Here is a 14,557-nt window from a genome sequence, read left to right on the forward strand (position 1 = left end):
TTTGTGTGGAAACTGGCTGCACCAACTGAAACAGCCATACTGGTGACTCGTGGCACTTTTCCTTCTGGGAATATCCTGGTCTTTGGGCAGTAAAAATTCATTTGGAGATGTGATGATCACTCACCCTCTGCATTCTCACTGGGGACTGCACTCCAGAGCTGTTCCTATTTGGCCCTCTTGGATCCAACCATATTTTTATTTTCAATGAGTTCAAAATATTTTCTAATTTTCCTTGAGACTTCTTCTTTGATCCATGTGTGATTTGAAAGTATGTTACTTAATTTTTAATATTTGGAAATTTTCCAGCTACTTTGTTTTTACTTCTAGTTTAATTCATTATGGTCAGAGAAGAGTTTTGTATAATTTCAGTTATCTTCAAGTTTTTAAAGTTTGTTTTGTGACCAAGGATGTAGTCCATCTTGGTGAATATTCAGTGGGCATTTGACATTATTGTGCATTGTGCTGTTATTAGATGGAATATTTTATAAACATCAAATAAATCTTATAGTGTAGTTCAGTTCTTCTATATATTTGCTGATTTTCTTTCAATTAATTATCTCAATTACTGAAAGAGTAGTGCTAAAATCTTCAACTATAATTGTTGCTTTGTCTATTCCTTTCAGTTTTATCGGTTCTTGTTTCATGTATTTTAAAACTTTGCTGTTTGACATGTGTACATTGAAGGTTGTTATGTCTTCTTGCTAATATTCCTCTATCCCTGATATTTTCCTTTCTCTGAAATCTGCTTTTTCCAATATTAATAGCAACTGCAGATTTCTTTTACCTTTTCATTTAACCAACGTAGTTCACAGTAGTTAAAGTTGGATCCTTGGAAACCAAATATAGTTTAATTTTATGTATTTACCCTTTTTGACAACCTCTATTTTTTAATTTGTCTATTTAGACCATTTATACTTAATGATACGTTTGGATTTAGGTTTTCTACTTTATTATGTGTTGTGTTTGTGCCTCTGTTTCCCCTTTCCTGCTTTCCTTGCCTTTCAGAATTACATTTAAATTTGCCTATTAAGTTTTTTAGTATTTCTCCACATACCTATTTTTGTATGTATTATATGTACTTTTTTATGATCTAATCATAATGAACATTTCAAGTAGAATGAGGAAATCTTACCTCCATATAGGTACATTCACTCTCCTACTCTGTGTTGTAGTTGTCATATATTTTACATTTAATATGTCAAAAACCTATCAGGTGTTATAATTATTGATTTCAATTATTTATATTGTGAAGAACTTGAGAGAGGAACAGACTATTATCTTTATCTAGATATTTACCATTTCTATCCCTCTTCCAAGTTTTCCTCTGGTATGATTTCTCTTCCATTTGAAGAACTTCCATAGCATTTCTTTTGGAGCAAATCTGTTGGTACCAAATTCTCTTGGCTTTACTTTATTTAAGAATGTCTATATTTAACCTTCACTCTTGAATAATACTTTCATTGAAACAGAATTCTGTGTTGAAAGTTTATTTCCTTTAGTACTATGAAAATGTTGTTCCACATCCTTCAAAAATTGATGCATTACATATAAAATTCTTGCAGATTTCTCAGAAAATCTGAGAGGCAGATTTTCTGAGAAATCTGCAAGAATTTTATATGTAATGCATCACTTTTCACTAGCTACTGTCCATTTTTTTGTCTTTAATAGTTTGGTTATGTGTCTGGACTTGGATTTTCTTATATTTACCCTGTTGAGAATTCACTGAGTTTCTTGAATCAGTGTGGTTTTATGTCTTATAACAGATTTCAGAAGTTTTCATTATTTCCTCAAATATTTTTTCTGCATATTAATTCTCTTTGCCTTTTGAGACTTCAATGACATGAATGTTAGACTTTTAGGTATTGACCCACAGATCCCTGAGACACTATTCACATTTTCTGTTGTTCACACTGGACAACATCTGTTGATCTAGCTTCAAGTTCTCTGACTTTCTTCTCTGTCATCTTCATTCTGCTATTGAGTATATCCAGAGAATTTTTAACTATATTTTTTAGTCTAAAATCTTCATTTACTTTTCCTTTATATCTTCTTTTTCATCGCTGATCCTTTATATCTTTCCATTTATTTCAAAACTGTTTGCCGTTTCTTGTTAGAGCACGTTATTGTGGTTGTTTTCTCATGTGGAGTTGGCATCTGTTTATTATCTTTTCCGTTTCAAATTAAGATTGTCCTGAGTCTTCCTAGCTAAGTAATTTTCAATTGTAGCTTTTGTAATGCTATACAGAAATGCCCTGCATGTGCACCACCCAGTGGCCAGTCTGGAACCTGGGCATTAGTCTACCCCATAGTTTACTTCCTGAAGACTGTGGCATGATGTGTAGAATAAGATCTATGCATGCACATTTCAGAGGTAACCACAGGAATCCATTTACAACTTTATGGAATTGCCTTCTTGAGCTCCTCATCATGACCCATTTCTCATTTCTCTACCCCAAAAGCTGGTGCTTCAGTTTCCTCACTCTGCCATATAGGTTCCACAACTGTGTCTGCATCTGGGGCAAATCAACAGAAAACAGAGAGGAAAAAAAAAAAAAAAAAAACAAGGAATATTTGCCCCCACATTCTTGGGATTATAACTTCTCTGATAGAAGAAAATAGCTATCTTTGCCCCAAAGTTGTAGGTGCCTGCCTGGCCACCAACATCACTGCAGCCATTCTACCAACAGAATTGCCTAGGGACTGAGTTGGGAAATAACATAATAAAGTGGGGGGAAAACAATAACAAAAGATTTCTTTCACTCTCTCTGACTCTTAGGGGTTCCCTTTCTCACTTTGCAAGCTAGAAAGAGGATTTCTCTTGAGTACTTTTTTTCTGCATCCACTGTTCCCTTCTGGGTTTAGGAATGCCTTTAAGTCCAGTCTAGATGATAGCAGAGGGGAAAAAGAATGGTAAATTCACTGCCAATTTGCTAATACTTTAAAAATTCTTCTCAGTCTTTCCCCGTTATTCTATTATTTATTTTGCAGGATTCTCTAATAGTTGCCCTTTGCATTCTGTACAGTGTTTAAGGTTGCATTCAGTGGGAGAGACAGGGCTGAGTGTGCTTTACTCCATCTTGCCTGATTCTGGGAACTATCTGCTTGGTTTCTTGTTGTTTTGATGTAAAGAAAATGGACGCAGTGGCTCACACCTGTAATCCCAGCACTTTGAGAGGCCAAGGTAGGTGGCTCATGACTCAGGAGTTTGAGACCAATCTGGCCAACATTGTGAAACCCTGTCTCTATTAAAAATACCAAAATAAATAAATAAATAAATTAGCCAGGTATGGTAGTGTGCGCCTGTAATCACAGTTGCTCGGGAGGCTGAGGCAGGAGAACTGCATGAACCCAGGAGGCAGAGGTTGCAGTGAGCCGAGATTGCACCATTGCACTCCAGCCAGGAAGCCCAGGCAACAGTGCAAGAGTCCAAATCAAAAAAAGAAAAAAGAAAAAAAAAAAAACAAGGATGATTTGTATGCACGAAAGAAAGTTCTAAAACGGTTTTGTTATTCAATCATCAGTCATGATTGCACCCCTTCCTGGCAGCATCTGGCTGAGAATGTCATCTCGTTTTCCTTTGTAGGAACACAACTGACTGTGGAAGTCCACCCTCGAGATGCCATGCCCCAGCTGCTCAAGAAGTTCTCCTTGGCTAAACGTATGTATGACACATGTACTCATGGTACAGGGCTGGCAGAGAGGATTGAAGGTAACTGGTTGGGCCAGATCCCAGCCCAAGCATCTTCTGAGGGAAGAAGAAGAGTGACATGAGCCTGCAAACTGGGAAAAGGCAGAAGCATGACAGCTTCATCCTGGGAGGCTCTTTTCTCCACACCCAGCTCCCACTGATTTTGCATCTCTGGAATTAGTCATAGGTAACACAAGACATTTAGCTGGAGATACACTGACTGCATCACAAGATTGTTGTTGCTGTTGTTTTTAGATACCATTGGTTGACTGCCCAAAAAGTGGCATGCAAAATGCTAAGTACTTTGTAACATTTATTAACTTTTTAACCTTCTGATGCATACGAATATCATCCCCACTTTTTAGATCAGCAAAGTGAGGCTCAGAGAGGTGAAGTAACTACCCAAGTCACCCAGCTGGCAAGTGGGTGAGAACCTGTGGTCTTAACCACCATGCCTCTCAGCCCTCAGTGCAGTGCACATAGGCTCAGGCCCAGGACCAGGATGTCTCCTCCACTCCCTTCTCAGTCCTCTCCCTGCATCTGTCTGCCTTATGGCTAAATAGGGGCCTCAGAAGGAATGCAGGTTAAGGAACAGAACCTGCAGAACAACTGAGGCTCAAGCCCTCTTCATGTCTATGCAGTGAGCCAAAGTCCTCCAAAACTATCTGGTCCTGTAGTCATCAGCAGTCAGGATCTCAAGAGAGCAGTCTAGCATAAAGAGGGCAAGCTCTAGGGTCAACTGACTGGGTTCATGTTTCAGCTGTGTGACCTTGGGCCATTGGCCTAACCCCTCTTTTGAACTCAATTTTCTCATGTATAAAAGGAGGAAAATAAGCACATCTCCCTCATAAGATTATTATGAGATTAAATGAGAGAGTAAATATAAAGTCCAAGCCAGGCATAGTAAGTATGTAATAAATGCTAGCTACCATTTTGAACACCTATCATTCTATCAAAAATGCAGGTGGAAAAAAATGTAGCTGTGATATACAAAATGTAGGTGTGAGAAATAAAAGCAGCACCGTTTCTCAGAAAGACCCGTGTGTGGTTACAACCTTCCTGTGTTATATTTCACAGCCTAAAGTGGCCTTCAGGGTCATAAAACCACCTGCCTTGGCATCCCCACCCTCAATTCCCCCTGATCCCATCAGGGACCCAAATCTTCCTGACCTCACTCCAGATCAGCAGGAAAAGTTCCTTTCCTCTGGCTCAGGGAGTCTAATAACTATTGGCTACCATTCTGCCTTTACAGTCCACAATGTATAAAATTCAGTTGGCCTTGAATCCTCTCAAGGAATCATTTAATTATGATCTGACCTTTCTAGGTTTTGACCTCCTCACAAACTGCTTTCCCCTCCCTGCATCTTTGTTTCCATCCATGGTCTGTTCTCATCCTGGGGTTATCTGGCAGTGGATTCATGAAAGCAGGAAAATCCAAAAGAGGGCAGGAACACCAGGTTCCAGAGCAAATGCTAACTCCAGTTGCATAATGCAGCTCCCTTTCTTGTCATCCACTTCCTGGCTCTTAGTTTTCCCTCTGCCACACTAGGAAGTTCCTGGCAATTCCAGCAGCAATTCAGTGGTCAATGGGGTGGGAACAAGGAAGCTATGAAAAGGAGAGTAAAGAGGAGGGGTCAAAAGCAAGTACCACCACATGGTGAGTCATCAGTGCTTGCATTTCTGTTTCTTCTGAAGTAATTATACTTCTGATCTTTGGAATATTGTAGGTTTACAAGGTGATAAAAATGGAAACACAAGACCCCGGCAACCTGGAGGGAAAGACGCCCATGGTAAGTTCCAGAGTCTTCCAGGGAAATTCTTAAGAAAGCACATAGGTTTAGCCTTATAGCCTAATCTCCAATCAATTGGCAGTCACTTCCTGGGTCTCTGTCTGAGAGGCTGGGGCCACCTTTGGGTTCGGGAGGGGAAGTGTCATGATTGATTAGCAGTGTCTGCCATGGACAAAGATGGAGAAGGAAAAAGCTCATGCACCAGATGTCATCCCAAAGCTAAAGAATAAACCCCACCAATAACAAGGCAGACCATTACAGGAAACATATTAAAACCATAATTCAGGATTATATTAACTTTAAATTGAATGCCAAATGTCTGTAAGGTAGGAGGCATGTGAGTAAGCAGAGTGAGGCAGAGGAAGAAACACGGAGAGGGATGACAGACAGCCTGCATTGGAATCCTGGTTTTGCCCCTCATTCGCCTTCCCTGTGCCTCGGTTTCCCCCTCAGTAGGCCAGATGTTATCCAAGGCTGGGTGCAGCTCCATACTTCTTCCTATTGTTTTGCTTTAAAATCATAATAATTTGGTTAATGACACTGATATTTTAAATGTATTTATGTAGAACCATATTTAGATCTTATATAATCTGCTTAGAGGTAGAATTAATGAGGCATAAACCATGAGCATTTTTAATGTTCAGATATTGGAAAATGAAACCAAGAAAGGGGAAAACTAGTAATAGAGTTTTCAATACCATTTTAGAAATGCCATTTTTATTCTAAATAGGTGTGCAGGGAGACCTCATTTGCAGAGTTATACTGAGTGGAAATTTGTTCAATGTGTGAGTCCACTTTGAATGCACTTAAGTCACCTTGATGGCTCTTGTGAGAGAATGGTAGGAACAGATTCTGCAGAAGAGGGAAGGCTCAGCAGGGGCCTGCCTGAGTATCCCCCGTCTTCTCCGGTTGCGCTTGGACCACGCAGGACAGGGGCTGATGACATAAGTCATGGTGGCCAGGCAAGAAACCCCTGGGCCCAGATATTGGTCAGCTCCCCAATAAGTGGGCATTGCCTCTCAAACTGTGCTGGCCAGAAGAGGGTCATGAAGGAGTTGGGTCCAGGTCTAGAGGTGACACACACCCCTTCCTACATTCTCCCTACATCTCTTGGGTCTAATAACACCAGAGTAAGGGACTCTCATCAATAATGGCAGCCCTGAGGATGTACGGGCAAATGCACCTGCAGTGTCCCCACCAGACAGGGAGGCCACATGTCCCTCCCTACATGTACCTGTAGAGAAACCCCACACCCTCCACCCTCCCAGACAACAGTGTGACACTAACATCACAACATGATTCACCATCTCATTCATGCTCCCAGGAATCCCACAAATCTGTGCCTAAGGCCAGGTGGCTGGGTCCAGTCCCTCCCAGCAAGGTAGAGGTCAGGACCAGACTAGAACCAAGGGAGAAATGCAGCCCCATCAGGTGCTTCCTAACATGGCCCTGCTCTTCCCAGTCTTCCTACTGTACCCTGGGGCCTCTCCAGCACACCTCACCTGCCCAGCACCCAGAGGCTCCCAACATGGAGGCTGAGAGGTGGGTGTTGGGTTCACCCGGGTCAGGGGCTCAGTTCCTCTTTGACCCCAACTTCTTCCCACTCCTACCCTGTTTTTATACCCAGCTTCCTTGATTTTGATCTGCCTGACTCTGGGACCCTTGGATAAGAAGGGCTCTGCCAGAGCCAAGACTCTCTTCTGGGCTGGGACAGGGGTCTGCTGTCCATGTATCTGCTGGTCTGACCATTGGCCAGGCAGCCCTCCCAGCAGCAGCTGATTATGGCTGTCCTCTGTCCAGTGGGAAGCCTGCGTAATTGCTGGCCCTGCATTAACGTTTGTCTTGAGTTTTCTCTCCTTCCTATAGCTTTGTCTTAGTGACCTAACTCATGGCTTGGTCTCTGGGAAAAAGGCTCCCTGTGAGTAAGGCTAGGCATAGATGAGTGATTCAGAGGCCCAGCCTTTCTCAAGGCCCTGTTACCAGAACACATGGTTGAGATGCTCAAGTCTCCAGTTGACCATGGGCAAAAAAGGAAATCTGTCTGGGTGCCAAACACACCTCACCCTGCAGGACCCAGATGGCCTGGCCTTTCCATGCCCTCCTCCACCCCAGTGCTATGGCTGTGGCACAGACCTCCCTCCTTGAACTTGTCAATTCGAGCAGCAATGCCTGGACACTCCAAAAAAGCATTCATTCCTGGGAAAAATAACAGGAATCCACAGAAAACCAAATGATGGGGAAAGGAGATTCCATCATTAATATGTCTGGGAACTGCTGGGTTAACTGAGGTCAAGCTCATTTCCTACTTCTGACTTCTCAGAGTCTGCAATAGGCATATGCTTCCTGTAGACCTCTAAGAGGACAATGGGAGTTTCCACAGTTCCCAAACTAACTTGATCAGGAGACCCTTCTAGGAGAGTTCCCATATAGCTCTTAGGCTCAATGTTTCAGGCTTTGAAAACTGTGTTCAGGGCTGGACAGTGACAGCTCCTCAAAGAGACAGAAGGCCTAGGCCAGGCAGCCCTCCTCGGTGGGTCTCAGCTGCTGACCAAGCTGCCCTGTGTTTCCAGCCTACCCCTGGGATCGATCCAGCCTGAAATCCATGTCCCTGGACCTGCAGCAGTTTGAGAAACTGGATATCTATGCCTCACAGGTAGGAGAGTTGACCCCTCTGACTATGAACCCCGTCAAGGTGGCTTAGAGTTCTAGGGCAGCAAAGCCTCCCTCCAGACACCTCCTGAACATATCCTGAGTCACTTGATTGGATAGCCCTAGAATGCCTTTTCATAGCATATGGATGGGGACAGAAGGCGAAAAGCAGCAGCCCCTGCCCAGGGCCAGAGGCCATTCCATCCCCCACCCCACCCACGATCTGGTTGTTCCCACTCCACACTGCACACCCTGGAGCTCTTCATTGGCAGGCTCCTCCTGCCAGCCCTGACCTGCCTTCCCCATGTCCCTTTCGGCATTGCTGCTCCTAAGCTATGCCCCCCTCCAGTTAATGGAGGAAGGGAGGGAGAGGATGGGAGGACCATGGATGAGATGGCCAGGACCACTGTGACCACAGCTGTGCTCACCTCTGAAGGGCATGAGTTGCCAAGCTCTCATGCCTCTGGGACTGGGCATGTCTCAGGTGCAGGTGGGAGGGGCAGATGAACAGCTGAACCACTAGGGACATATGGAAGTCACTGGAGCCAGGCAGGAGCTTCAGCAGAGTCTGATAGGAGGAACAAGGTGCTGAACCCTTTTGTGAAGTCAGGACATTAAGTGGTCTTAGAAAGACCACCTTGTAGGTACTCAGGAACCTTGTTTGTTGAAATGATGAGTGGATGGCTGGGTGCACGGGTCAAGAAAGTCAGATGAGAAGCAAGGACATGAGTTGAGGACATCCACCTGTCCTGGCAGAAGACATGACCTGGATTAAGTGGAGACACTTAGGAAAGAGAGGAGTGGAAAGGCCAATTCTGAGCTAGGGGCAGAGGGGAAGAACTCCATCACCCGTTGGTGTGGAATGGGTGGGAGGTGGGGGAGAGGGGATCCCAGATGACTGGATTGACTCCTGGAGGGTGGGTCAGTGCCTCACCATGAGGAGCAAAGGAGAAGGAGCAGGTTTTAGGGAATGAGTGTGTTTGGGATATGAGGGGCTCTGGTGTCTGCGGCACATCCAGGGGAAATGCCCCCAGGGCAGCTGAATATACAAGCCTGGAAAGGTCTGGGCTGAAGATTCTGATTGGGAGTCATCAGATTTAGTCAAGAGCTGAAGCCATAGGATGGGCATCCTATTGCAGGGGTGGGGAAGCCCATAGGGCCTGGAGCCATCAAAAAGGCTAGGGCAAGGCCAGGAAGGGTCAGAGTTCTGGAAGGTTCAGGGAGGTGCTCCCTGGGGCAGGTGTGGTTAACAGTGTGAGCTGTGCTGTCTGCTTAAGTGAGATCAGGACAGACGCATCAAAGTGCACCTTACCTCCAGAGGGGCAGTGCAGAGTGGCTAGAGGCCTCGGGTCTCAGGTGGGTGGAAGAGCAAGCAGGAGGTAAGGAGTGTGGAGTGGAGAGAAGACCCCACAGGAGCCTGCAGAGAAGGGGAGGCTAGAAGAGCAGAACTGAGGAGACTGGGAGGGCATCCAAAGGTAGGGGAATAAGGTGATATGGGGCAGCCAGGAAAGGAAGGGAGGAGGTGAGGACGTAGGAGAAGGAGGGCATTCATTGAAGAGGGGAAGTCCCTGCAAAGGCAGAAGACCTGAGACATAGAGATGGCTGAAGCAAGAGGAGAGGATGAGGCTCTTAGTGAGGCAGTCCCACCTGGCCTGTTGAGAAGTAGAAGCCAGGCCATTTCCTGCCATTTCCTGCAGCGGGGTCAGGAGTCTGCAAAGGGCAGGGAATTTTGTAATGGCCATCAAAAGGGATGGGACAGGCTGCCGGCCAGACTCAGAGAACAGTGCCAGGAAGCCAGTGGAGGCCAGAGACCCAGCCACAGAGCATGGAGGCACCAGAGCAAACCAGGCTCAGGTGGGACCAGGAGGTGGGAACCAAAGGTCCAGAAGCCATGGCACTGAAGTACAAGGCTAAGTCAGGACTCCAGGCTGCAGTGCAGACCTGCAATGCTGAGCACCATTTGGGGCCCTAGGAGGGGGACAAGGACAAAGTCTGCAGAGTTGAAGCTGAACACAGAAGGAAATGAAACAGAAAGCAGTTGAGAGAGTAGGACAGGGGCCCAGAGGCCTCCAGAGGTCAGAGTGCCAGTGTGCTGAGCCAGTGGTCAGCAGGTAGGTCCTGGAGTCCCTTGTGAACAGTGAGATGGTTCCAGCTGAAAACAACGTCCTGGAGTACCCTTAAGCTGGGGTCTGAGTGGAGCGCGGGCATCTTGGCAGGACCCAGTGTCCCAGCTTCTCTACAGAGATTAAACATGGTCAGGGCCACCTTTTTAACAACCTCAGCCCTATTTCCCTGAGGGCCCCTGTGAAGAAAGCTAATTTGTCCTTTTTTTAACTATGATAAAATAACATAAAATTTGCCATTTTAATAATTTGTATGCATACAATTCACTAGCATTAATTATATTCCCAATGTTGTACACTCATCACCCACAACAGAAACTCTGTACCCATTAAGCAATGAAATTCCCATTTCTCCTTCCCCAGCCCTTGGTAATCTCTACTTACTGCATATTAACTTTCCTATGCTAGATTATTTCATGTAAGTGGAATCATACAATATTTGTCATTTTGGGTCTGGCTTATGCCACTTAGCATCATATTTTCAAGGTTCATCCATGTTGTAGCACATATAGAACTTGATTCCTTCTTTTTATAGTTGAATAATATTCCCTTATATATGTTGTACATACTCTATTTTACTTATCCTTTCATTCATGGACGGATGTTTTTTAACATTTTGGCTATTGTGAATAGTGCTGCAGTGAACTGGGAAACAAGTGTCTGTTTGAGTCCCTCCTTCAGTTCTTTGGGGTGTATACCTTGGAGTGAAATTGCTAGATCATAATTCTACATTTAACTTTTTGAGAAACTGTAAAAATGTTGTCCACAGCAGCTGCACCATTTTACATTCCCACCAGCATCGTACGAGGGTTCCAATTCCTCCATAGTCTTGCCAACACGTTATTTTCTGGTTTCATTTTTCAATAGCCCATTCTAGTAGGTCTGAAGTGGTATCTCATTGTGGTTTTGATTTACGTTTCTCTTGTGACTAAGGATGTTGAGCATTTTTTCATGTGCTTATTGGCCATTTGTGTATCTTCTCTAGAGAAATGTCTGTTCAAGTCCTTTGCCTCTTTTTGAATTGGCTTGCTTTTGTTTTTGTGGCATTGTAAGAGTTCTTTTTATGCTCTGGATATTTAACCCTTATTGGATATATGATTTCCAATGTTTTCTCTCATTTTGTAAGTTATCTTTTTGCTTTCTCAATAATATTCTTTACTGCACAGAATATTTTTATTTTCATGAATGCCTTTTTATCTATTTTTTCCTTTGTTGCTTGTGCCTTTGGTGCCATATCCAAGAATCCATTGCCAAATCCAAGGTCAGGAAGATTAACCCCAGTGCTTTATTCTAAGAGTTTTATGGTTTAAGCTCTTATATTTGAATCATTGATCCATTTTGAGTTGATTTTTGTATATGGCATGAGGTAGAGATCCAATTTTATTCTTTTGCATGTGGAAACCCAATTGTCCCATCACCATTTGTAAATGGGACTATTCTTTCGCCGCTGAATGGACTTGACACCCTTGACAAAGATCAACTAACCATGGATATGTGGGTCTATTTCTGGTCTCTCAGTTATATTCCATTGGTCTATATAATCTTTATGGCAGTACTAAACTGTTTTGATTACTGTAGTTCTACAGTAAGTTTTGGAAATGGTGAGTTTGTGTCCTTCAAATGTGTTCCTTTTTTAAAATTGTTTTAGCTATTTGGAGCCCCTTGGCATCCATAGGAATTTGAGAACTGACTTTTCCATTTCAGCAAAAAAGGCTATCAGAATTTTGATAAGGATTATGTTAAATCTTTAGTACTGACCATGACCAGGCAATGCTACAGCTATCCAGATGCCTGCCTGGCTGGCCCCCAGATCTTCAGAGAAAAGCCATGGTGGATCTAGGGCCTGTGATTGAGGTGGTCGGCACCACCTGTCCTGTCCAACTTCTCCCACCTCCTCCCAATTTGTCCTCAGCTAGCCTTTGCCCCTGAGAGCCTCTCCTGTAGCTTCTCTGCCTGGAGAAAGAGCAGCACTCGCTATAGGTGCTGGGCCCCCACTAGCCCCTCCTCGAGTTCCTAATACAGCATGCCCTTCCTGCTCCCCAGGTGACAGCCAAGAGTGGCCTGGATGAACTGGTGAGTGACCTGCTCCAAGAGGCCCACACTGACCTGGAAAGAGTCCGTGCCATCTGGATCTGGATTTGCCATCACATAGGTAGGTCCACCTGTGGCACCGCAGGCTCTAGAACCCCTTACTGCAATTCCCTGCAGGCCCCTGCTCCTATCAGCTTATTCATGTGTACAGAGTGACATGAAAGGTGGGAGAGAAGGACCCAGAGACGGGACGGATGAACCAGAGAGTAACCAAGGAGGATAAAATCCACTATGTGCTATCAGTCTCCATGAAAGTCAGAGGAGAATCCCTTGCAGCCTTCTGCCCACAGCCAGTGCCTAGAGCTGGGACCTTCATTCAGCAGCAGCCTTCCCTCTGTCCCAGCCTTCCCTCTGTCTCATCACCACAGAGATGAGAGCCCAGGACAGCAGGTCATCTCCAAAAAGGATGATCATTGGTGAAGAAAAATTGCAGCTGTTTGATAAATGATCACAATACCAGAGGGTTTATTAAATACCTTTGCCAGGAAAAGCAGGTTCTCCACTTCCTGCTCCCACCACACTAGCAACATTGGCCACTGGTCCCAGCCCAGTCTCCAGGGTTCCTGCAGCTACCTGAGATACCTCGGCCTATGCAGCTGCTGTCCACAGCTCTCCACAGGATGGCCTTGGGAAGCTCCCAGGTCAAGCAGAGCTGCAGAGGTGGTGGCTAAGGGATGCTGCCCCTTGCTGCCTTGCAAACACAAATGAGAGCAGGCAGGGCCAGATCTCGAGGCAGACTCCTAGTCCTTTGACATAAAGACCAGCCAGGCCTTTCTCAACCTGCTGCCACTGGGCTTTTCTTTTGTTCTTCTGGAACAACAGTTGGGAATGTAGCTTATAGAATGAGCTCACCTGGCACAGGTAGGAGGTCCAAACCGAGGACCTGAGAGACCCCCAGCTCCCATCGCAACTCCACCAGCTGTGCCTGTGCCTCGAAGGCGTAGGTCAGAAATGGGACCTTTATAGGACTTTGTTACTACTCCTGTCCCCATGCCAACACACACAGACACAGTCCCTTTGGGTTCTCAGTGGGTACAGAGACTTCTGTCTTAGGGCCTCACCACAGACCTCAGGCTTCTTCACAATGTCTGCATCCCCTCCTTAGCGAGGTGACAGGCTATGGGAGAGCAGCCTTCTCCATTTGGGGATGAGCTCAGAGTGCCCCATGGGTCAGTGTGAGGCCTTCGAGCTGCAGGACAGGATGGATGATTTCACTGGAACTGTGTGCAGAGCTGTATGGTGGGGATTAGTGGAAAGAGCCCCTGCCCCTGCACCGTCGTGGTCCCTTCTCCTGCTAGCCCCTCCTCAGAGGCTTGGGGAGCCAGGTGGCCCCCTCTGCCAAGGCCTTCTCCTCCTCTTACCACTTGCACAAAGAGGTGACAGTTCCCAGATCCCATTTGGGCTGGGGCTGTAGCTCCACTAAGCCCACTGTGGTTTCCCAGGGCTGGTGCTGGCCAGCACACAGCTGGGGGTGGGGGTGGAACCTTTCACCTCCCAGGCTCAGGTTCCTCATACCCTCCCCTGCACTGCAGAGTACGACATTGTGGCTGCCCAGGAGAAGGACCGCCAAGTCTTCAAACCCACTGACATCCTGCGGACCCAGAAAACCAACTGTGATGGCTACGCTGGCCTCTTTGAGAGAATGTGCAGGTACAAGAGATAGAAGTCCCCATGCTGACCACTGGACTTGGTCCCTCTCCCTCTTCCAAAGTGCCGTGTGCCTTTGCCCGCATGCCAGGCCTGAAACCTGAGTTTGCAAACTCTGCTCTGGAACCCAAGTGAGTCCTGAAAAGGTCAATTTCTCCCTTTTTAACACCAGCATAATTGACTTTGTACCATCTGCCGGGCTTCGCGATGCATTAACATAATGGCAGATGAATGCACAGAGATAATTTGGTTATAAAAAGCCCTTTTTCCGCCTTCTCCCCTCTCTATGCAGCTGAAGGTTAAAAGAATGGCAGGCCTGGGAGCGGGAGGACAGTGGCTGCAGATGCCAAGGGGACTGTGAAAGGCTGTCCTCAGGGCTGACACAGGGGGCCTCTTTTTGGGGAAAACAAAAGATCTCCCACCTGAAAAGATCTGTCAGTTGGATAGCTGAAGCACTAGGGAGCAGCTTCTCTTGGGGTCACTGGGCTCCATTTTCAGCACTCTGGCAGTGGGCATATGGCCAGGTTGCTGGGGTGGGTGACAGCTCTGGCCTGAGCAGGAGAATGGCC

General features: G+C 45.7%; 1 protein-coding gene across 2 annotated transcripts in view; it reads left to right on the plus strand.

The window, feature by feature from the left end:
• Nucleotides 1-14,557, plus strand: part of KY (kyphoscoliosis peptidase) — a 51,485-nt gene that overhangs the window by 21,304 nt on the left and 15,624 nt on the right. For both annotated transcript variants that reach the window (XM_017501043.2, XM_037728677.1), the window contains 5 exons: nucleotides 3,584-3,658; nucleotides 5,416-5,478; nucleotides 8,049-8,131; nucleotides 12,294-12,402; nucleotides 13,874-13,991. In XM_017501043.2, the coding sequence (XP_017356532.2) occupies nucleotides 3,584-3,658; nucleotides 5,416-5,478; nucleotides 8,049-8,131; nucleotides 12,294-12,402; nucleotides 13,874-13,991 (448 nt within the window). The remainder of the gene's footprint in view (nucleotides 1-3,583; nucleotides 3,659-5,415; nucleotides 5,479-8,048; nucleotides 8,132-12,293; nucleotides 12,403-13,873; nucleotides 13,992-14,557) is intronic.

Source organism: Cebus imitator, unplaced genomic scaffold, assembly GCF_001604975.1.
Source record: "Cebus imitator isolate Cc_AM_T3 unplaced genomic scaffold, Cebus_imitator-1.0 Scaffold277, whole genome shotgun sequence".
In the NCBI taxonomy this organism is placed as follows: Eukaryota; Metazoa; Chordata; class Mammalia; order Primates; family Cebidae; genus Cebus; species Cebus imitator.